The sequence below is a fragment of the Oncorhynchus mykiss genome, chromosome 18, assembly GCF_057628025.1.
Source record: "Oncorhynchus mykiss isolate SJ-2025 chromosome 18, ASM5762802v1, whole genome shotgun sequence".
NCBI lineage: Eukaryota > Metazoa > Chordata > Actinopteri > Salmoniformes > Salmonidae > Oncorhynchus > Oncorhynchus mykiss.
In genome coordinates, this window is record NC_143039.1 from 47,140,087 (window position 1) to 47,163,051 (window position 22,965).

The 22,965-nt window shown below is 43.6% G+C and overlaps 2 protein-coding genes across 8 annotated transcripts in view; one reads left to right on the plus strand and one right to left on the minus strand.

Moving 5' to 3' along the window:
- Positions 1-1,022: 1,022 nt before the first annotated feature.
- Positions 1,023-20,168, minus strand: LOC110496203 (cell division control protein 42 homolog). 6 transcript variants are annotated; one of them, XM_021571969.3, is made up of 6 exons: positions 20,029-20,168; positions 18,179-18,283; positions 4,256-4,328; positions 3,741-3,850; positions 2,457-2,630; positions 1,023-2,072 (listed from the first exon to the last, which is right to left on the minus strand). In XM_021571969.3, exons 2-6 carry the CDS (start codon positions 18,281-18,283, stop codon positions 1,983-1,985), a joined length of 552 nt encoding a protein of 183 aa, XP_021427644.1. In that variant the 5' UTR covers positions 20,029-20,168; the 3' UTR covers positions 1,023-1,982. The 6 variants fall into 6 exon arrangements, with proteins under 6 accessions (XP_021427644.1, XP_021427641.1, XP_090064752.1 ...); XM_021571966.3 differs by having other exon boundaries at positions 2,433-2,630; XM_090208626.1 differs by having other exon boundaries at positions 19,627-20,084.
- Positions 18,978-22,965, plus strand: part of LOC110496201 (gamma-enolase) — a 29,880-nt gene continuing 25,892 nt past the window's right edge. Inside the window, exon 1 of one of the 2 annotated variants that reach the window (XM_021571960.3) lies at positions 18,978-20,156. In XM_021571960.3, the coding sequence (XP_021427635.3) occupies positions 20,147-20,156 (10 nt within the window). In that variant the 5' untranslated portion in view covers positions 18,978-20,146. Of the gene's footprint in view, positions 20,272-22,965 lie in introns of both variants that reach the window. The other variant, XM_021571964.3, reaches the window with a different exon arrangement.

A 22,965-nucleotide genomic window follows, 5' to 3' on the forward strand; every position in this document is an offset into this window, starting at 1 on the left:
CTGGAACCTTCTTCCATCTCCACAGAGGAACTCTGGAGATTTGTCAGAGTGACCAATGGGTTCTTGGTCACCTCCCTGACCAAGGCCCTTCTCCCCCATTGCTCAGTTTGGCCAGGCAGCCAGCTCTAGGAAGAGTCTTGCTGATTCCAAACTTCTTCCATTTAAGAATGATGGAGGCCACTGTGTTATTTGGGACCTTCAATGCTGCAGAAATTTGTTGGTACCCTTCCCCAGACCTGTGGCTCGAAACAATCCTGTCTCGGAGCTCTACGGACAATTCCTTCGACCTCATGGCTTGGTTTTTGCTCTGACATGCACGGTCTACTCTGGGACCTTATATAGACAGGTGTGCCTTTCAAAATCATGTCCAATCAATTGCATTTACAACAGGTAGACTCCAATGAAGTTGTAGAAACATCAAGGATGATCCATGGAAACAGGATGCACCTGAGCTCAATTTCGAGTCTCATAGCAAAGGATCTGAATACTTATGTAAATAAGGTATCTGTTTACTATTTCTAATACATTTGCAAGAATGTCTAAAAAACAGTTTTTGCTTTGTCATTATGGAGTATTGTGTGTAGATTGCAGATATTTTAAATATTTCATCAATTTTAGAATAAGGCTGTAACATAACAAAATGTGGAAAAGTCAAGGGGTCTGAATACTTTCAGAAGGCACTGTACAAATATTCTATCATAAACTGGGTGGGGTTGAGCCCTGAAAGCTGATTGGCTGGAAGCCGTGGTATATCAGACTGTATACCATGGGTATGACAAAACATTTATTTTTACTGCTCTAATTACATTGGTAAACAGCTTATAATAGCAATAAGGCACCTCTGGGTATTGTGATATATGGCCAATATACCACAGCTAAGGGCTGTGTCCTAGCACTCTGTGTTGCGTCGTGCAAGAACAGCCCTTAGCCATGGTATATTGGCCATATACCACACCCCCTCGGGCCTTATGGTTTAATTATAGTATGCTTTATGGGGAAATTGAGAAGAGTTCAAAGTTAGAGACCATTTAAGTTATTTTTTATTTATTTCAAACAACTGGATGATGCGTCAATACAGCTATTACTGTCACTCATAACCATTATTGCTATTTGCTGTTATTACTACTGACATCACAACCAGCTACGTAGTCATTAGAGGCATATTATGATTGTTATGTCAAATGAAACCAGTGACACAACACATTGGCACACAACCATAAAATTTTTTTTAAAAAACACATTTTTAAAAAACAATTGTCCAAACCGCTAACCACTAGGGGTGTCCCCTGAAATAAAGGGGCAAAAAAATAATACTCTTATTATCGTCATTAATATACCATCATCTCTAAAACAATAAAATGTCAAAAAAAGGAAGCAAGTGGAAATTCAGTTCATGTTAGGGGGCAGTGAAATCCCAAGAGGAAGAAAAAGCGCTTGTAGTTTCCATGGGAGCAGTGATGTCAGATAGTGTGTGAAGAAGAAGAGTTCAGTTGTGGGTTGAAGGGAGTAAAGCACTGGCGCCTGTGTGCGTCTAGATTGCACAGATTAAGCACATTTTTCCAGTCAGTTTTTAAGTATCATCAAACACAAAATAAACTCCACACGGTCTCTTCCTCCTTTTGTCTAACTTATTTTGTTTGTACTGTAACTTTAAGGCAATAGAGGTTTCAAAACCTTGTCTCTTCCCTATATTGCTCTGTCGGTCTCCTTTTAAGAAGGACTTTTCTGGTCTGGAAGAGAATTGATCAGCTTGTTACAAGAAACATAGATATACATTCTATTCCATATTAGGATGTATTTCTAGGTCTCTGTTACCTATCCACGCAACGTCGCCCCTCCCCACCTGTATCGCTGAAGGCACTATTAAACAAATGTCTCACTCGTCCTCTCTTTCTCCCTCCCATTACACCCTTCCCAGCTTTATCTGTTCTCCGTGTCCGCCTGTCTCTTTCCCCTGGCTCTTTGGCCCAATTTAAAATATTTTATAAGAGTGCGCAGCGTTTCTTGGGCTTGGTCTCTGGCGGCTCCAGCGCGGCCAAGATGGCCTCATCAAACACGTTCTTCAGACCTCGCTGAGAGAGAGAGAGAGAGAGAAGTCAATTTACTCATTGATCCACTATTCTAGTTTCACAATATCCACAGTTGCACTATGAAAGGCTGTCGACAGTCGTCATCATCCGCTAGTAGTTCCTAGTGAGAAAGTATGATATCAAGACAACGAAGGACAGAGGTCGACAGAGTGAGAGGAAGTTACTTTTCAGAAACCATTCAAGTCACTTACATCTACCATTTCCTGTTTTGCCTGAATGAGGGCCAGAGACTTAGTAGATAGAGATTGTGTCTCTTGCCCACGTGTTTACACACACACACACACACACACACACACACACACACACACACACACACACACACACACACACACACACACACACCTGGGTGAGGGCGGAGCACTCAACGTATTTGACGGCCCGGAGGTCCCGGCACAGCTTGTCTCCGCTCTCAGGGGCCAGGGGCCGCTGCTTGTTCTTAGCCAGCTTCTCCACTGTGTTGCTGTCGTCCCTCAGGTCCATCTGGGTGCCCACCAGCAGGAAGGGTGTACGCGGACAGTGGTGGGAGATCTCTGGGACCCACTGTGGGAGAGGGGGGAGGGCATATTTGGGTCACACCCAGGTTTTGATCTTGGGATATATTATGTCGATTGAGTATGGGAGGGTTTCATGTTATATACAGAACCAAGAAAAACGACAGCATGACACATGAAGGTCAGTCAATCTAGAAAATGTCAAGAACTTTGAAAGTTTCTTCAAGTGTAGTCGCAAAAACCATCAAGCACTGATGAAACTGGCTCTCTTTCCACAGGAAAGGAAGACCCAGAGTTACCTCTGCTGCAGAGATACCAGCCTTAGAAATCGGCAATTAACTGCACCTCAGATTGCAGCCCAAATAAATAAATGCTTCACAGAGTTCAAGTAAAAGACATATCAACATCAACTGTTCCGAGGAGACTGCGTGAATCAGGCTTTCGAATTGCTGCAAAGACCCACTGTGTCTTTGTGAGATGCGGAGTTGGTGAACGGATGAACTCCACATGTGTGGTTCCCACCTTGAAGCATGGAGGAGGTGATGTGATGGTGCTTTGCTGGTGACACTGTCAATGATTTATTTAGAATTCAAGGCACACTTAACCAGTATGGCTACCACAGCATTCTGCAGCGATATGCCATCCCATCTGGTTTGCTCTTAGTGGGACTATCATTTGTTTTTCAACAGGACAATGACACAACACACCTCCAGGCTGTGTAAGGGCTATTTGACCAAGAAGGAGACTGATGGAGTGCTGCATCAGATGACCTGGCTTCCACAATCACCCGACCTCAACCCAATTGAGATGGTCTGGGATGAGTTGGACTGAAGAGTGAAGGAAAAGCAGCCAACAAATACTAAGCATATATGGGAACTCCTTCAAGACTGTTAGAAAAGCATTCCACCTCATGAAGCTGGTTGAGAGAATGCCAAGAGTGCACAAAGCTGTCATCAAGGCAAAGGGGAGAAAAATAACATTAACCCCAACTAACAAAACACACACAATGCTATGTTTACAGAGAAACCTAGGTGTAAAGACATGGGCTTGAAAACAGAAGTCACACGTGTGTGTGTGTTGTGTTTTGGGGGTGTTGGGAAGGGCAGAAAACTAATTTATGTTCTAGCAAATGGACAATAAAGTTGTATTCCACACACACCTTCTCACGGACGTTCTCAAAAGAGGAAGGTGATACGACAGAGAAGCACACCAGGAAGACATCTGTCTGAGGGTAGCTGAGTGGTCGCAGTCTGTCATAGTCCTCCTGACCTGGGGAGGGCGACAGAGAGAGACAGCACATTTTTTTGGGATTTTACATCAAGGATTCCTTTCATATGCAAGGAAAAGTCTAAATAAGACAACTACACAATGGACTCTACATGATCTAGTTTATATTTGAGCTTGGTGGAGTAACACAAGCAGACTAACCCACAAAACACAAAAACTTGTTTAGACACGATGGTAAATGCTATAACTACATAGGCTAGTTACCCATGCAATGTTAAATGCTTAGATGCCTGGAGAGAAACACGATCCGTAAGCACCGTGTGAAAGTAAAACAGGCAGACCAAGGTGAGTGAGAAGAAGGTATTACAAGTCGAGGCTCAAGACACTGTAGTTAGGAAGCGCTCACGTAGAGAGAGAGAGAGACAGAGAGCAGCCATTTTGTTTTACCTGCTGTATCGAACAGCCCCAGAGTGTAGGGCTCCCCTCCGATCATCACTGTCACTGCATAGTTATCAAACACCTGAGGAAGAGACAGATAGAGGATCAATCATTAGGGATTTCATAACATGTAGAGTTTTGATTTAAAATGTATTTTAGAATTTATTTTCCAGTAAACATTTTTTTTTTTTTAAATCATACACAGCATATATATTTTTTTAAAGTGACAGGGATATCACAAAAAAAGTCAGACTGATTTCCATTGTAGTCCCTAAAAATATATATATGTATATTTTTAAAGGCGAATGAAAAGTCTCTCTAGTAGTCGGTTCCGGATAATGGTAAGGGAGTTGAGGCAGTGGGCTGGAAAGGCAGTATAGCTTGAGTGGAGGGCATCGTCGGTACATCCAGGGAGAAACAAATACAGGCCCGGAGCGTTTCGTCAGGGCACCAACACGGGTTTCTCTGACCTTCAGTTCATCCGCAGGAGCCGCTTCTCTGCAGGTACTGGTCCTCCATTGCCGAAAATGTGGCAACTGGGTAATGCCACGGCTGCTGAACAAGCGCTCAAAGAAGACTCCACACTGATAGTAGTTAGGAACCAGTCCTTTAGCCTTCTCTGCCATCCCTGGACATTGCATGCAGTTGTTGCCGTCAATTCCAAGCAGATAAAAAAAAAACATGATGCATTACTTCAAACCAAATAGCCAGCTATACGGTGCATTCGGAAAGTATTCAGACCCCTGGACTTTCCCACATTTTGTTATGTTACAGCCTTATTCAAAAAATGCATTGGACATGATTTGGAAAGGTGCACACTTGAGTTGACAGTGCATGTCAGAGCAAAAACCAAGCCATGAGGTCGAAGGAATTGTGCTTAGAGCTCCGAGACAGATCTGGGGAAGGGTACCAAAACATTTCTGTAGCATTGAAGGTCCCAAAAAAACACAGTGGCCTCCATCATTCTTAAATGGATGAAGTTTGGAACCACCAAGACTCTTCCTAGAGCTGACTGCCAGGCTAAACTGAGCAATGGGGGAGAAGGGCCTTGGTCAGAGAGGTGACCAAGAACCCGATGGTCACTGGCAGAGCTCCAGAGTTCCTCTGTGGAGATGGAAAACCTTCCAGAAGGACAACCATCTCTGCAGCACTCCACCAATCAGGCCTTTATGGTAGTGGCCAGACGGAAGCCTCTCTTCAGTAAAAGGCACAACAGCCCGCTTGGAGTTTGCCAAAAGGCACCTAAAGACGCTCAGACCATGAGTAACAAGATTCTCTGGTCTGATGAAACCAAGATTGAACTCTTTGGCCTGAAGGTTAAGCGTCATGTCTGGAGGAAACATGGCACCATCCCTACGGTGAAGCATGGTGGTGGCAGGATCATGCTGTGGGGATGTTTTTCAGCGGCAGTGACTGGGAACACTAGTCAGGTTTGAGCGAAAGATGAACGGAGCAAAATATCAGTCCATGAATGTCCTTGAGTGGCCAAGCCAGAGCAATTAAACACTGGAGTGATAGATGTGTGCAAGTAGAGATACTGGGGTGCAAAGGAGCAAAATAATAACAGTATGGGGATGAGGTAGTTGGATGGGCTACTTACAGATGAGCTATGTACAGGTGCAGTGATCTGTGAGCTGCTCTGACAGCTGGTGCTTACAGCTAGTGAGGGAGATATGAGTCTCCAGTTTCAGTGATTTTTGCAGGTCGTTCCAGTCATTGGCAGCAGAGTATTGGAAGGAAGGTGGCCAAAGGAGGAATTGGCTTTGGGGGTGACCAGTGAGATATACCTGCTGGAGCGCGTGCTACGAGTGGGTGCTGCTATGGTGACCAGTGAGCTGAGATAAGGCAGGGCTTTACCTAGAAACAACTTATTCATGACCTGGAGCCAGTGGGTTTGGTAACGGATATGAAGCGAGGGCCAGCCAACGAGAGCATACAGGTCGCAGTGGTGGGTAGGATATGGGGCTTTGGTGACAAAATGGATGGGACTGTGATAGACTGCATCCAATTTGCTGGGTAGAGTGGATCGGTAGGATAGTCAGTTTTATACAGGGGTATGTTTGGCAGCATGAGTGAAGGAGGCTTTGTTGCGAAATAGGAAGCAGATTCTAGATTTAATTTTGTATTGGAGATGCTTAATGTCAGTCTGGAAGGAGAGTTTGCAGTCTAACCAGACACCTAGGTATTTATAGTTGTCCACATATTCTAAGTCAGAACAGTCCAGAGTAGTGATGCTGGACGGGCAGGCAGGTGTGGGCAGCGATCGGTTGAAGAGCATGCATTTAGTTTAACTTGCATTTAAGAGCAGTTGGAGGTCACGGAAAGAGAGTTGTATGGCATTGAAGCTCGTCTGGAGGTTAGTTAACACAGTGTCCAAGAAGTGTACAGACTGGTGTCGTCTGTGTAGAGGTGGATCAGAGAATCACCTGCAGCAAGAGTGACATCATTGATGTATACAGAGAAGAGTCGGCCCGAGGATTGAACCCTGTGGCACCCCCATAGAGACTTAAATTAAAGAGCACAACTCTCCAGCGTGCCAGTGGCCATCGAAGGTGAGCATTTGCCCACTGAAGTTGGTTACGACGTCGAACTGCAGTCAGGTCGAGACAATGAGCACGCAGATGAGCTTCCCTAAGACGGTTTCTGATAGTTTGTGCCAAAATTCATCGGTTGTGCAAACCCATAGTTTCATCTGCTGTCCGGGTGGCTGGTCTCAGACGATCCTGCAGGTGAAGAAGCCGGATGTGGAGGTCCTAGGCTGGCATGGTTAGACATGGTCTGCGGTTGTGAGGGCCGGTTGGACGTACTTCCAAATTCTCTAAAAAGACGTTGAAGGTGGCTTATGGTAGAGAAATGAACATTCAATTATCTGGCAACAACTCTGGTGGACATTCCTGTAGTCAGCATGCCAATTGCACACTCCCTCAAAACTTGAGACATCTGTGGAATTGTGTTGTGTGACAAAACTGCACATTTTAGTGGCTTTCTATTGTCCCCAGGACAAGGTGCACCTGTGTAATGATCATGCTGTTTTAAATCAGCTTCTTGATATGCCACACCTGTCAGATGGTTGGACTCACAGTTGTCCTACATCAATTCATTGATTAGGATGTCCATTAGCTGACTCCAATGGCGACAGCTAGTCTCAATGGGGTCCGACACATAACGAAAAATACATTACCATCCCTGTACTTTAGATTTGTGTGTGCTTTTGTGAAATTGTTAGATATTACTGCACTGTTGGAGATATACACAAGCATTTCGCTACACCCACAATAACATTTGCTAAACACGTGTATGTGACCATTTCAATTTGAATACAGACAAAATACTTTATAATTTAAATACATTTACATGTAGTGTGTATGTACAGTGCCTTGCGAAAGTATTCGGCCCCCTTGAACTTTGCGACCTTTTGCCACATTTCAGGCTTCAAACATAAAGATATAAAACTGTATTTTTTTGTGAAGAATCAACAACAAGTGGGACACAATCATTAAGTGGAACGACATTTATTGGATATTTCAAACTTTTTTAACAAATCAAAAACTGAAAAATTGGGCGTGCAAAATTATTCAGCCCCCTTAAGATAATACTTTGTAGCGCCACCTTTTGCTGCGATTACAGCTGTAAGTCGCTTGGGGTATGTCTCTATCAGTTTTGCACATCGAGAGACTGAAGTTTTTTCCCCATTCCTCCTTGCAAAACAGCTCGAGCTCAGTGAGGTTGGATGGAGAGCATTTGTGAACAGCAGTTTTCAGTTCTTTCCACAGATTCTCGATTGGATTCAGGTCTGGACTTTGACTTGGCCATTCTAACACCTGGATATGTTTATTTTTGAACCATTCCATTGTAGATTTTGCTTTGTGTTTTGGATCATTGTCTTGTTGGAAGACAAATCTCCGTCCCAGTCTCAGGTCTTTTGCAGACTCCATCAGGTTTTCTTCCAGAATGGTCCTGTATTTGGCTCCATCCATCTTCCCATCAATTTTAACCATCTTCCCTGTCCCTGCTGAAGAAAAGCAGGCCCAAACCATGATGCTGCCACCACCATGTTTGACAGCGGGGATGGTGTGTTCAGCTGTGTTGCTTTTACGCCAAACATAACGTTTTGCATTGTTGCCAAAAAGTTCAATTTTGGTTTCATCTGACCAGAGCACCTTCTTCCACATGTTTGGTGTGTCTCCCAGGTGGCTTGTGGCAAACTTTAAACAACACTTTTTATGGATATCTTTAAGAAATGGCTTTCTTCTTGCCACTCTTCCATAAAGGCCAGATTTGTGCAATATTGTTGTCCTATGGACAGAGTCTCCCACCTCAGCTGTAGATCTCTGCAGTTCATCCAGAGTGATCATGGGCCTCTTGGCTGCATCTCTGATCAGTCTTCTCCTTGTATGAGCTGAAAGTTTAGAGGGACGGCCAGGTCTTGGTAGATTTGCAGTGGTCTGATACTCCTTCCATTTCAATATTATCGCTTGCACAGTGCTCCTTGGGATGTTTAAAGCTTGGGAAATCTTTTTGTATCCAAATCCGGCTTTAAACTTCTTCACAACAGTATCTCGGACCTGCCTGGTGTGTTCCTTGTTCTTCTTGATGCTCTCTGCGCTTTTAACGGACCTCTGAGACTATCACAGTGCAGGTGCATTTATACGGAGACTTGATTACACACAGGTGGATTGTATTTATCATCATTAGTCATTTAGGTCAACATTGGATCATTCAGAGATCCTCACTGAACTTCTGGAGAGAGTTTGCTGCACTGAAAGTAAAGGGGCTGAATAATTTTGCACGCCCAATTTTTCAGTTTTTGATTTGTTAAAAAAGTTTGAAATATCCAATAAATGTCGTTCCACTTCATGATTGTGTCCCACTTGTTGATTCTTCACAAAAAAATACAGTTTTATATCTTTATGTTTGAAGCCTGAAATGTGGCAAAAGGTCGCAAAGTTCAAGGGGGCCGAATACTTTCGCAAGGCACTGTATGTGTGTGTGTTGGTTTGGTTTACATCAAATCAAATTTTATTGGTCACATACACATGGTTAGCAGATGTTAATGCGAGTGTAGCGAAATGCTTGTGCTTCTAGTTCCGACCGAGCAGTAATATCTAACAAGTAATCTAACAATTTCACAACAACTACCTTACACACACACGTGTGTAAAATAATGAATAAGAATATGAACATAATATATGGATGAGCGATGTGTGTGTGTGCATCCATCAGTTACAAATACATACACACAAGTAGGTCACATGAGGGAGAGGCGTCGTGCCATGAGGTGTTATTTATTTTTTTCTTTTTAAAAACAGGTTTGCAGTTCACTTAAAATACTGTACGTTTCCTTGAATTTGTTCTGGGACTGGGGACTTTGAAAAGACCTCTGGTGGCATGTCTGGTGGGGTAAGTGTGTGAGTTAGTGCTGTGTGTAAGTTGACTATGCAAACAATTAGGAAGTTCCAACACATTAATGTTTCTTATAAAAACCAGGAAGTCACGCAGTCAGTCGTTCCTCAACTCTCAGCCAAGAGAGACTGGCATGCGTAGTATTTATATTAACCCTCTGATTACAATGAAGAGCAAGACGTTCTGGGCCAGCTGGAGCTTAACTATGTCTTTCTTTGTTGCACTTGACCATATGACTAGACAATAATCACGTTAAGACAAAACTAGAGCCTGCAGGACTTTTTGGAGTGTAGTGTCAAAAAAGCAGAGCACCTCTTAATTACGGACAGACCTCTCCCCATCTTTACAACTACTGAATCTATATGGTACAGGTGTGGATACAGGAATATGGTTATGCTGTTTCATAACCTATTTTCATAACTTATATCCCACCCACCCATGTCCTCTGGTCTGATGAAACAAAAATAGAACTGTTTGGCCATAATGACCATTGTTATGTTTGGAGGAAAAAGGGGGAGGCTTCCAAGCCGAAGAACACCATCCCAACCATGAAGCGCAGTGTTGGCAGCATCATATCGTGGGGGTGCTTTGCTGCAGGAGAGACTGGTGCACTTCACTAAAGAGACGGCATCATGAGAAAGGACAATTATGTGGATATATTGAAGCAACATCTCAAGACATCAGTCAGCTTGGACGCAAATGGGTCTTCCAAATGGACAATGACCCCAAGCATACTTCCAAAGTTGTGGCAAAATGGCTTAAGGACAACAAAGTCAAGGTATTGGGGTGGCCATCACAAAGCCCTGACCTCAATCCCATAGAAAATGTGTGGGCAGAACTGAAAAAGTGTGTGCATTCAAGGAGGCCTACAAACCTGACTCAGTTACACCAGCTCTGTCAGGAGGAATGGGCCAAAATTCACCAAACTTATTGTGGGAAGCTTGTGGAAGGCTACCTGAAACTTTTGACCCAAGTTAAACAATTTAAAGTCAATGCTACCAAATACTAATTAAGTGTATGTAAACTTCTGACTCACTGGGAATGTGATGAAAGAAATAAAATATGAAATAAATCACTCTCTAATATTACTCTGACATTTCACATTCTTAAAATAAAGTGGTGATCCTATCTGACCTTAGACAGAGAATTTTTACTAGGATTAAATGTCAGGAATTGTGGAAAAACTGAGTTTAAATGTATTTGGCTAAGGTGTATGTAAAATTCCGACATCAACTGTATGTACATACATACACATGAAAACCCCTCACTTTGGTTCCCTTGACAGAACAGTGTGTGGTACTTACAGTGGTAGGTGGTCAAAGGGAACCATGTCGTCAACTAAGTAAGCCCTGATTTATACCACATGTACGCATGGAAGAACTACAAGTAGCTACACAAAATGGTATTGCGTAGAGAAACTACGTAGACTCGTGCAGCCCAGTCATTCATAACTTGACGCAATAATGTTGTTTTGCGTAGCGTGCTTGTGTTGCGTACGTAGGGTATCAGAATGTTTCACAGCGATCTTGTTCCTCTTTAGGGGACTCCCCGTATAGACAAAGAAGCCACATACTGTTCAGTAAAAATGAGGAACTGTCTGACTCAGCTAATCTATGATGTGCTGATGAAACCACTGTGCTTCGTGCTGAATTGCATTGCCATTTCTCATTTTTTTGTCTCCGTCGCACAATACTGCGTAGACAGTGACTACCGAAGGGCAAGTTCACGGGCGGTATCATTTTCAAGCTTTTTTGTAGGTCAGAAAACTTTGAAGGAAAATTGTAACCCTGTGCTCAAAACACATCGTCTCTTTAACCCAACCGGTGTTTCTCCCACCATTACATAGGTGGGTTCCAGAAAGTGACAAATTGCTGTAGGGAGTTCTTGACGTTGCTTTGGAAAATGTAGAATAGCGTGAAACACTAAATCACTACTGCCATTTTTAGGTGTTCTATTTGAAAGGAGTCTCATGGCTGTCACCTGGGAATTAATAACGGTGTTAACTACTATTACTTTAGTGTACATGTTTGTCTTTGTAGTGTGGAGCTTGAGGGTCATTCCCTCAATTTGGGTGGGAGATACCTGACATTCCTGCCTTGTGTAGTCACGAAACCACCAATTTACCTTCTTCCCTGGCTGTCCACTCCCTGTTTCATCTCAGGCCTCATCCTAATCCATTCTTACCCTTGAGTTTGAGCCACCCCGGGCGGCAAGGAGAGGAAGCTATTTCAGACCATTGAGATGCACCCACAAGTAGGGGTGTAATGGTTCACCAAACCCACCTGTTGCTGTTTTGGGGTCACGGTTCAGTTTTCGGTACAGCAGTAAAATAAAATTCCAACAGTTACTTTAGTTAGCAAAATTCAAAAGCACCCTATTTGTGGCACAGTTTCTGTGACATCATTCACAATATTCCTGGCATTGTCTTTTAGCCATCAAGTAGAGGTCTAAAAAGTTGGACACGTTCCGAAATGGACCTGGGGCATTCCCACCAAGACAAATGTGCATAAATATATTTTTCAATACAGAGATCTTTTCCGAACAGACCCGAGGATGACCAGTTCTGTATAGACGTGGTCGGATCAGAGTGAGGGAAGCAGCAGAAAAGTCCACTTGTAAGCTATTTTATTAACCAGAGCTGATACAGCGTGAAGGAGAGTAGGCGGAGGACAGACCATGCGGTGTGTGTCCTGTGATCGGGAGCAAGGAAGTGAAACGGGAGCAAGGAAGGAGGGAGAGGCAGCAACCAACCGAGCCGACTTGCGCGAGTAGACCAACTTCTAGCTTGTCATAGCTAGGTTATTTATCATCCAATATAATTACGTAGTACCTCTCGACTGCATCAAACCGAGAGAAGCTAGTTGGCTAAAATAGCTAGCTAAGAGCTAGCTAGGCTAATTGAGTCTGCATGCACTTTCTTCCTGTCCTACAGTTAGTTACAAATAACACATAGCATATACTTCTCATTTAAACTAATTCCATCTTTCATTGATTAGATCATCTCCTAACTTGCTTTGCCACACACGGAGGCTCTATGACTTGGCGCTTTGATGACTTGTGATTGGCCGACAAAAGCAAGCTACACGCCCCACTCTGCATAGGCTATTCTCGTTGAGCAGTGGAGAACACAATATTAGCTTTTTATCCACAACTCTCTGTCCATCGCCATTGTAGTTGACTGTAAAGCCAACATGTTCCTAAACTGCAGATTTAAATTCTGGTTAATCGTTCCCACCACTCACCATCCACAAAGTTCCCGGCTACACCTCAGAGGTTAGTTTAAATTAAGATTCAAATTTTAATTACAACGTGCGCATAGGCTGTAGTTGTTTTAATGGAATTCCATACATTTTTCCCACTCAGATTTACTCACAAGTCAATGGCATACAACGCAGCATAGGCATAACCTAGAGTTTAAAAAATATATATTTTAAGTTGGAATGCATTAATTCGGGTTCACAGTGTGTACCGAACAGAGGTCCCGGTACCTAACGGTTCGGTAGGAATATGTGTACCCTTACAGCCCTACCCACAAGTTATGCTTGCTAGAGTTGGGGTGCATCTCAATGGTCTAATATGTCTTTCTCTCCTTGTCACCTTTCCTTTAACTGCACTGAATATGATTGAACACTAGTGCTACACTGTATACCGAAACCTTTGTACTTTTTTGATACTAGAACATGAAAAGAGGTTCTACTGATTGAGAGAGGATCAAGTCTGTCTATCAGCGAAGCTGATGTCACCTTCTAGCGCGAGCGCACCGTGTCTGCTCCACTTAGTCATTGCTAGCTCTAGCCTGTCCTGAGGAATCCCTGCACTCGCTGGGAGTCTGGGCTGCATCATGTTAACTTCTGTGCAGCAAGTGTGTGGAGCTAACACACTTCAATAAAGCAACACGGCATGTAGAAATCTTGCTACTGTTCGCAAAACAAAGTTCATTCCAGGCTAGAACACGTCAAAATGCAAGAAGATACCGGTAGCTTCCAGCTATTCAGAGCAACTTTTCTTGCTAGCTTACAGCTGAAGCTCACATCAATTCACTACCCTAGAACTTTGTTTGTGATATTACGCAAACCATAACACACAATATGCTTATTTCAAAGCTGATTGTCACCAAAAACCATACAGTCATATCCAAAAAACGTTATTCATTGGGCAAGTTTGTTTTGCATGGCCCGGTGCCCCGGGTTGGTGGAGATTTCTCCTCAGGATCAATGGGATGGTCGAAATGAGCAAACCTTGCCGAGCCAGGGCACCGGATGAAGTAAAAAAAACAAAAATTAAAAAACGATTTACCCATTCACTTCGTCTTCCTCGCCTCAGTCACGTCTCTCTCACTGTTTGTGTGTGAATGATGATGATGTCATTAGGTCTTAAAAAGCACACTTTGATAAAATAAGAGATTGCTTATTTTATGCCAATGTTGTTGATCAGTACAATATAAGTCCCAAATGGAAAGAAAACAGATTGTTTTTCCATCTGTGCACTTTGGCTAATATGCCGTCTCTTTTTGCTGTGGTATCGTTTTGGTATCGAGTATCGTGATGGTATTGATTATCGTGATACTGAACCTGGAATCGAAGTCAAATTTCTGGTATCGTGACAACACTATTGAATACTGCCTGGATATGAAAGAATTGGAGAGGTGAAAGCAATCTATCATAGGCTTATTTCTTTCACCTCTCATGTGTTTTTATACACCAGCGCTGAAAGACGAAAGCGAGGAGATCCCCTTCGACTATTAAGATGCAACCATGGACTTCAGTCTGCCACACACCATTGGTCTGCTTATCCGTTATTGGGTTGAGAAACCATGGGAGGCCGCGCTTTTAACGGGAAGTTCAAGTTTAGACATAAAAACAGTGAGGCGTTGGGGCATGCAGTGGAAAGGCGCGGCAGGCAGCACACATTGAAGAGCAACCAAGCAAAGTCAGAAACACATCTCTGATCACCATGACGATAATGTGTTTGGACAGAGCCAGGCCTAACACCATAGAGAATGGTGGGTAAAAAAAAAGAAAAGTAACTGCCTCTACAAGGGTGACTGTCCACACTACACCCATATTCAGATGTTTCAACTCCCAAATGCAGTAGTACAAGGACTGCATTCACCAATAAATGAAAGGTTCTAAGAATGCACTACATGCATCTAATATAAGACTACACTAGGCCATTGTAGGTCATCTCAGCCTATTTCTGTACATGTAAGATGTGTAAGAGTATTTCAATACCTACCAAATCAACCAGTAGCATTGTTTGAGTATGTTGAGTCATCTGCTTATAATTTAAAAAAACAAATTGCCACGTGATTCTTATGAGAAGAGTGCACTGTAGTGAGTATAGAAGGATGGAGAAACGTCACAGAGACAATTGGGTCTGTTTTACAGGCCAACATGAGGGGGGGTGCTTAGTCGAAGTTTCAACTTAATGTTGAGAGTTAGAATAGTAGAACACACAGGGTGCAATTTCTAAATTTGTTTGTGCATCAGCAGTTTATCTTATGTCAGTCACTGATAGCTGATATGTGCTAATTGACTGACTAAAATGTTTTCGATTACTAAGTAACTTCGATTACTAAGTAACTTCCTCACCATTTTAGATAAGCATGCTCCGTTCAAAAAATGCAGAACTAAGAACAGATATAGCCCTTGGTTCACTCCAGACCTGACTGCCCTCGACCAGCACAAAAACATCCTGTGGCGGACTGCAATAGCATCGAATAGTCTCCGCGATATGCAACTGTTCAGGGAAGTCAGGAACCAATACACGCAGTCAGTCAGGAAAGCTAAGGCCAGCTTCTTCAGGCAGAAATTTGCATCCTGTAGCTCCAACTCCAAAAAGTTATGGGACACTGTGAAGTCCATGGAGAACAAGAGCACCTCCTCCCAGCTGCCCACTGCACTGAGGCTAGGTAACACGGTCACCACCGATAAATCCATGATTATCGAAAACTTCAACAAGCATTTCTCAACGGCTGGCCATGCCTTCTGCCTGGCTACTCCAACCTCGGCCAACAACTCCCCCCCCCCCGCAGCTACTCGCCCAAGCCTCTCCAGGTTCTCCTTTACCCAAATCCAGATAGCAGATGTTCTGAAAGAGCTGCAAAACCTGGACCCGTACAAATCAGCTGGGCTTGACAATCTGGACCCTCTATTTCTGAAACTATCTGCCGCCATTGTCGCAACCCCAACCCCTATTACCAGCCTGTTCAACCTCTCTTTCATATCGTCTGAGATCCCCAAGGATTGGAAAGCTGCCGCAGTCATCCCCCTCTTCAAAGGGGGAGACACCCTGGACCCAAACTGTTACAGACCTATATCCATCCTGCCCTGCCTATCTAAGGTCTTCGAAAGCCAAGTCAACAAACAGGTCACTGACCATCTCAAATCCCACCGTACCTTCTCCGCTGTGCAATCTGGTTTCCGAGCCGGTCACGGGTGCACCTCAGCCACGCTCAAGGTACTAAACGATATCATAACCGCCAACGATAAAAGACAGTACTGTGCAGCCGTCTTCATCGACCTTGCCAAGGCTTTCGACTCTGTCAATCACCATATTCTTATCGGCAGACTCAGTAGACAGAGTTCAGTGTGTCAGATCGGAGGGCATGCTGTCCGGTCCTCTGACAGTCTCTATGTGGGTGCCACAGGGTTCAATTCTCGGGCCGACTCTTTTCTCTGTATATATCAATGATGTTGCTCTTGCTGCGGGCGATTCCCTGATCCACCTCTACGCAGACGACACCATTTTATATACTTCCGGCCCGTCCTTGGACACTGTGCTATCTAACCTCCAAACTAGCTTCAATGCCATACAACACTCCTTCCGTGGCCTCCAACTGCGCTTAAACGCTAGTAAAACCAAATGCATGCTTTTCAACCGTTCGCTGCCTGCACCCGCACGCCTGACTAGCATCACCACCCTGGATGGTTCCGACCTTGAATATGTGGACATCTATAAGTACCTAGGAGTCTGGCTAGACTGTAAACTCTCCTTCCAGACTCATATCAAACATCTCCAATCGAAAATTAAATCTAGAGTCGGCTTTCTATTCCGCAACAAAGCCTCCTTCACTCACGCCGCCAAACTTACCCTAGTAAAACTGACTATCCTACCGATCCTTGACTTTGGCGATGTCATCTACAAAATTGCTTCCAACACTCTACTCAACAAACTGGATGCAGTTTATCACAGTGCCATCCGTTTTGTCACTAAAGCACCTTATACCACCCACCACTGCGACCTGTATGCTCTAGTCGGCTGGCCCTCGCTACATATTCGTCGCCAGACCCACTGGCTCCAGGTCATCTACAAGTCCATGCTAGGTAAAGCTCCGCCTTATCTGAGTTCACTGGTCACGATGGCAACACCCACCCGTAACACGCGCTCCAGCAGGTGTATCTCACTGATCATCCCTAAAGCCAACACCTCATTTGGCCGCCTTTCGTTCCGGTTCTCTGCTGCCTGTGACTGGAACGAATTGCAAAAATCGCTGAAGTTGGAGACTTTTATCTCCCTCACCAACTTCAAACATCTGCTATCTGAGCAGCTAACCGATCGCTGCAGCTGTACATAGTCTATCGGTAAATAGCCCACCCATTTTTACCTACCTCATCCCCATACTGTTTTTATTTATTTACTTTTCTGCTCTTTTGCACACCAATATCTCTACCTGTACATGACCATCTGATCATTTATCACTCGTGTTAATCTGCAAAATTGTAATTATTCGCCTACCTCCTCATGCCTTTTGCACACAATGTCTATAGACTTTCCTTTTTTTCTACTGTGTTATTGACTTGTTAATTGTTTACTCCATGTGTAACTCTGTGTTGTCTGTTCACACTGCTATGCTTTATCTTGGCCAGGTCGCAGTTGCAAATGAGAACTTGTTCTCAACTAGCCTACCTGGTTAAATAAAGGTGAAATAAAAAATAAATAAAATAAAAAAGTCAGTTTAGCGGCCAGCTACCTGGTTGCAAGTTCGAATCCCCGAGCTGACGAGGTACAAATATGTCGTTCTGCCCCTGAACAAGGCAGTTGACCCGCTGTTCCTAGGCCGTCATTGAAAATACAAATTTGTTCTTAACGGACTTGCCTAGTTAAATAAAGCTAAAATAAAGGTGAAAAGGCTTGTAGCCCGACTGCTTTTTGGTCCATAACCACTTCCATAAGAGTCTGGCTCTTCATCAAAGAGCTACTTTTCAGCTACAAAACAAATACCTTCTCTTATCAAAACCCATTCTATATGTGATTCTTTATGTGAGATTCCGCACAGATCAATAATTACAGACAGTGTGTGGAGGCTTTTGCTCCCGCCCAGCACTACACACACTGGATTCATTCAATAGCGGTTTAAATTTGATTAGTTGAAACAGAAATGTGTTAGAAAATGGTCTGGAACAAACGGCACAAACTGCAGCGGCTCCTGTTGCACACCCCCTAGTCTAGACACTTGACAAACCCTGACACTTGGCCATGCCCCGCTCAAAGACCTTTCTTGACAACACTCCAATCAGTGCCACTCACCGTGGGGACGTATTCCGAGGGGAACTTGTTGGTGGTGTAGGAGATCAACAGGCAGGTCTTTCCCACTGCACCGTCACCCACTACCACACACTTTATGGTCTGCATCTGGATGGATGGAGGGAGACAGACAGACAGAAACAGGGTTGAATGTACTGATTGATGCTGGTGAAACTTCAGACCAATCAGGGAAGACAAAAAAATCTGCAAATGTCTTTTTGGCAGCTGTAGTCATAATTTAGATTAGAGGTATGTGTCATTGGTTTATCTCACTAAGTATAAAATATATTGAGAGAGAGAGGCAAGATAATACATCATGAGCGGGTGGGCACAAGAGTGAGAGCAGACACAACCATTGTATGACTCATTGGCCACAGACACAACAGTGTGTTTGTGAATAACAAGTGGTAAGAATTCCAACCATCTAGATCGCTCAAGTGCACACAATAGGCTGTCACACAGTAATACACCGTTCACAGCACAAGGCCCTGTGACCAGTATGTTGCTGAGCAACGACTCATATTGTTAAATGCGCTACATGGTCAATACGCTTTCTGCAATGGCCGTATAGCATTTACTTTAATGCGGCCTCCGCAGAAGTCAGGCCAAACATATTTTTTTGCGCGTCATGGAGCAGCGCAGAGCTGTTGTCAAGGAAGTGACTTTGTATTGATACAGGACCTCCCGCCCTCACCTAATCATGTCAATGCGGAGCAATAGCGAGCCCTCCGCATTGTTACACAATTTGAGAGGCCAAGGCGATGCGGAACAGAGTGCCTCCAGAGGCCCAGGAATTGCGTCACACCACCCATACGGCTCCGCCGACCACACTTTCAGGACAAGCATAAATCGTCTCTTAGAGCAGCGACAAGACCATCTCGTCATTATATAGAGTATCTCTTATTTACATCACCATTTCATCAATGAGGGTCTTGTGATTATTTTGATGGTTGGGAGTATGACATAAGTAATTAACAACAATGCTAGTTCTAAATGCTTTCCAAAAAAAAACATACGAAACAAAAAAAATGTAACAATGTATCAGACTTAACGTTAACTATCACACGAGGATTGCAGGCAAGCAAACACTGGGGAATAGGCTAGCCAACCTCTAACGTTAAAGAAGCAAGTTATTTCATAAAAAATGGTTATTTACTGTACCATAACATGCATGGATAATATGGGCACAATTATAGCTAGCTTACTAACCAACTTTTTTGTAGCACTTTCAAACCTTGCTAATTGCTGCTTACTAGCTACTGTTAGCTAGCTAACGTTAAGGTTACTGGCTGTCACTTCCGCATACAATGTTCGAGGTAAGGTGAAGGTAGCAAGCGAACTAGCCAATAAAAAAGGGGGGAAAAAACATGTAAAGTTTTTAATCATACTAAATCTCAACTAGAGCTTGCCAAACCGACTAAACAGAGCGTTTTATATCTGGATAACATTACCTATCATAGGTCGCTAACGTTAGCTTGTTAGCTAGCTAAATCCCAGACGAGGCCTGTAAAACCGTTTCGCCTCAATCATTTTCAGTGCCATGTCATTTAAAAAAAAACAATGAAGTAAAAGTAAACAAAAACGAATGCTATTTTCCCAAGCTGCTATGTAGACACAGCACGTAACGTTAACTAGTTAAAAACAACAAACAAAAGATAGCTAACGTTCTTAGCAGCTAACAAGCTAACAACACTTCTTAGCAAGCTGGTTAGCTAGGTGTCAACTGCTAATGCCGTTGTTTAAAAATAAATACATACAGTAAGTTGTTCCAAATGTAAATATGTACTCTTTCTACATAATATACATTTCACGATTTATCTCAAATCAGACTTAGATTGCAAAAGTTTCTCTACCGTATCAATCCAACACAGGCGTTGTCACATCCGGGATTCATACACATGATCACTGTAAAGGAGGCGTTTCATTCAACACAGCCTCCAATATTCTTGAGGTTCATCTGTGGCTCATCATATGGCATTTAGTGAGTAAATCTTCTACATTTTATCTACCCTCCCGTTTAGTTATATAAGAAAATCTAGAGAGCCAAAGAGAGAGACATCCTCCAAAGAGACTACATACATTGTCCTTGGCAAGTGGTGAGACAACCTTGAAAATATTTTATTAGGGCAGGTAGGTGATCTTCAATGGAGAGGGATTGACATTGGCAAAACGTTTTTCACTAAACATAATTAATCAATCTGCAGTATTGATTTACTGATCAGTGCACATTGAGAGTCTGTAAACGTTCAGGTTCAGAGCAAGCCCGGAACTGAGTCATGCCACAGGAGATTTGAGCTAGGTGAGGCGAGTAAGCACGACTGAATGTTATTCTAGCAGGAGTGAATAACGCATTTTTTAAAACAGTGGGTTACTTGTGAGCATAGTGAATTTTGGGGAGGATCGCTTGCCTGGCAATCCAGATTCCTTGTTCCGGCCAAATGCTAGGCCACACCCACACAAGTAGTTTGGATCTCCCATAGAGATAGTTCATAGAGATAGATAGAGGACACATTTTTGTATCTGTGACATTATAGCATCTGTGACAGCATGGGCAGTGGCCGTTGAGGCTATCTCCATTTTAAAGTAGTTATTTTTCTTCTTAACTATTGGACCATCAAATCTTATTGGTCAGATACACATGATTAGCAGATGTTATTGCGAGTATCTCCATTTTAAAGTAGTTATTTTTCTTCTTAACTATTGGACCATCAAATCTTATTGGTCAGATACACATGATTAGCAGATGTTATTGCGAGTGTAGCGAAATGCTTCTGCTTCTAGTTCTGACAGTGCAGTAACATCTAATAAGTAATATTTAACAATAACACAACAAATCTAAGTAAAGGAATGGAATAAGAATATATAAATATATGGATGAGCAATGATAGAGCGGCATAGGCTAAGACGTAATATAATACAGTATATACATATGAGATGAATAATGCAAGATAAGTAAACATTATTAAAGTGGCATTATTAAAGTGACTAGTGTTCCATTTATTAAAGTGGCCAATGATTTCAAATCTGTATGTAGGCAGCAGCATCTCTGTGTTTAGTGATGGCTGTTTATCAGTCTGATGGCCTTGAGATAGAAGCTGTTTTTCAGTCTCTCGGTCCCAGCTTTGATGCACCTGTACTGACCTCGCCTTCTGGATGGTAGCGGGGTTAATAGGCAGAGGCTCGGGTGGTTGTTGTCCTTGATGATCTTTTTGGCCTTCCTGTGACATCGGGTGCAGTAGGTGTCCTGGAGGGCAGGTAGTTTGCCCCTGGTGATGCGTTGTGCAGACCGCACCACCCTCTGGAGAGCCCTGCGGTTGTGGGTGGTGCAGTTGACATACCTAGCGGTGATACAGCCCGACAGGATGCTCTCAATTGTGCATCTGTAAAAGTTTGTGAGGGTTTTAGGTGACAAGCCACATTTTTTCAGCCTCCTGAGGATGAAGAGGTGCTGTTGCGCCTTCTTCGCCACACTGTCTGTGTGGGTGGACCATTTCAGTTTGTCTGTGATGTGTACGCAGAGGAACTTAACTTTCCACCTTCTCCACTGCTGTCCCATCGGTGTGGATAGGGGGGTGGTTCCTCTGCTGTTTCCTGAAATCCATGATCATCTCCTTTGTTTTGTTGACATTGAGTGAGAGGTTATTTTCCTGACACCATACTCCGAGAGCCTCCACCACCTCCCTGTAGGCTGACTCGTCGTTGTTGGTAATCAAGCCTACTACTGTTGTGTCATCTGCAAACTTGATGAATGAGTTGGAGGTGTGCATGGCCACGCAGTCATGGGTGAAGAGGGAGTACAGGAGGGGGCTGAGCATGCACCCTTGTGGGGCCCCAGTGTCGAGGATCAAGCGAGGTGGAGATGTTGTTTCCTACCTTAACCACCTGGGGGGCAGCCCGTCAGAAAGTCCAGGACTCAATTGCACAGGGCGGGGTTGAGACCCAGGGCCTCAAGCTTAATGATGAGCTTGAAGGGTACTATGGTGTTGAATGCTGAGCTATGCAATGAACAGCATTCTTACATAGGTATTCCTATTGTCCAGATGGGATAGGGCAGTGTGTAGTGTGGTGGCGATTGCAAAGTCTGTGGACCTATTGGGGTGGTAAGCAAATTGAAGTGGGTCTAGGGTGACAGGTAAGGTGGAGGTGATATGATCATTGAGTAGTCTCTAAAAGCACTAAATGATGACAGAAGTGAGTGCTACAGGATGATAGTCATTTAGTTCAGTTACCTTTCATTCTTGGGTACAGGAACAATGATGGCCATCTTGAAGCATGTGGGGACAACAGACTGGGATAGGGAGATATTGAATATGTCTGTAAACACACCAGCCAGCTGGTCTGCGCATGCTCTGAGGATGCGGCTGGGGATGCCATCTGGGCCGGCAGCCTTGTGAGGGTTAACACGTTTAAATGTCATACTCATGTCAGCCACGGAGAAAGAGAGCCCACAGTCCTTGGTAGCGGGCCGCGCTGGTGGCACTGTATTATCCTCAAAGCGGGCAAAGAAGGTGTTTAGTTTGTCTGGAAGCAAGATGTCGGTGTCAATGACGTGGCTGGTTTTCCTTTTGTAGTCTGTGATTGTCTGTAGACCCTGCCACATAAGTAAATAATACATAAAAAAGAAAAATACTGCAAAGTACTAGAAGGACTAGAAGCAAGGCAGCCCTCTCTGCCGGCGCCATCTTGAGCATGATGACCCGATTGGACATGATTCCAACCGGGTCATCTGGAGGGATCAGCCAATGAAGCTAGAAGTCCCACTCAGTTGACTACATTAAAATGGTGGAAGC

Bases quoted from the DNA above. Each gene is read 5' to 3' on its own strand.
- LOC110496203 (XM_021571966.3), bottom strand. From the start codon at position 18,283: ATGCAGACCATAAAGTGTGTGGTAGTGGGTGACGGTGCAGTGGGAAAG. The intron at 4,329-18,178 runs GTGAGTGGCACT...TCTCTTCCTCAG, and splicing joins CCTCGGAATACGTCCCCACG to GTGTTTGATAACTATGCAGT. The intron at 3,851-4,255 runs GTAAAACAAAAT...CGCCCTCCCCAG, and splicing joins GGGGCTGTTCGATACAGCAG to GTCAGGAGGACTATGACAGA.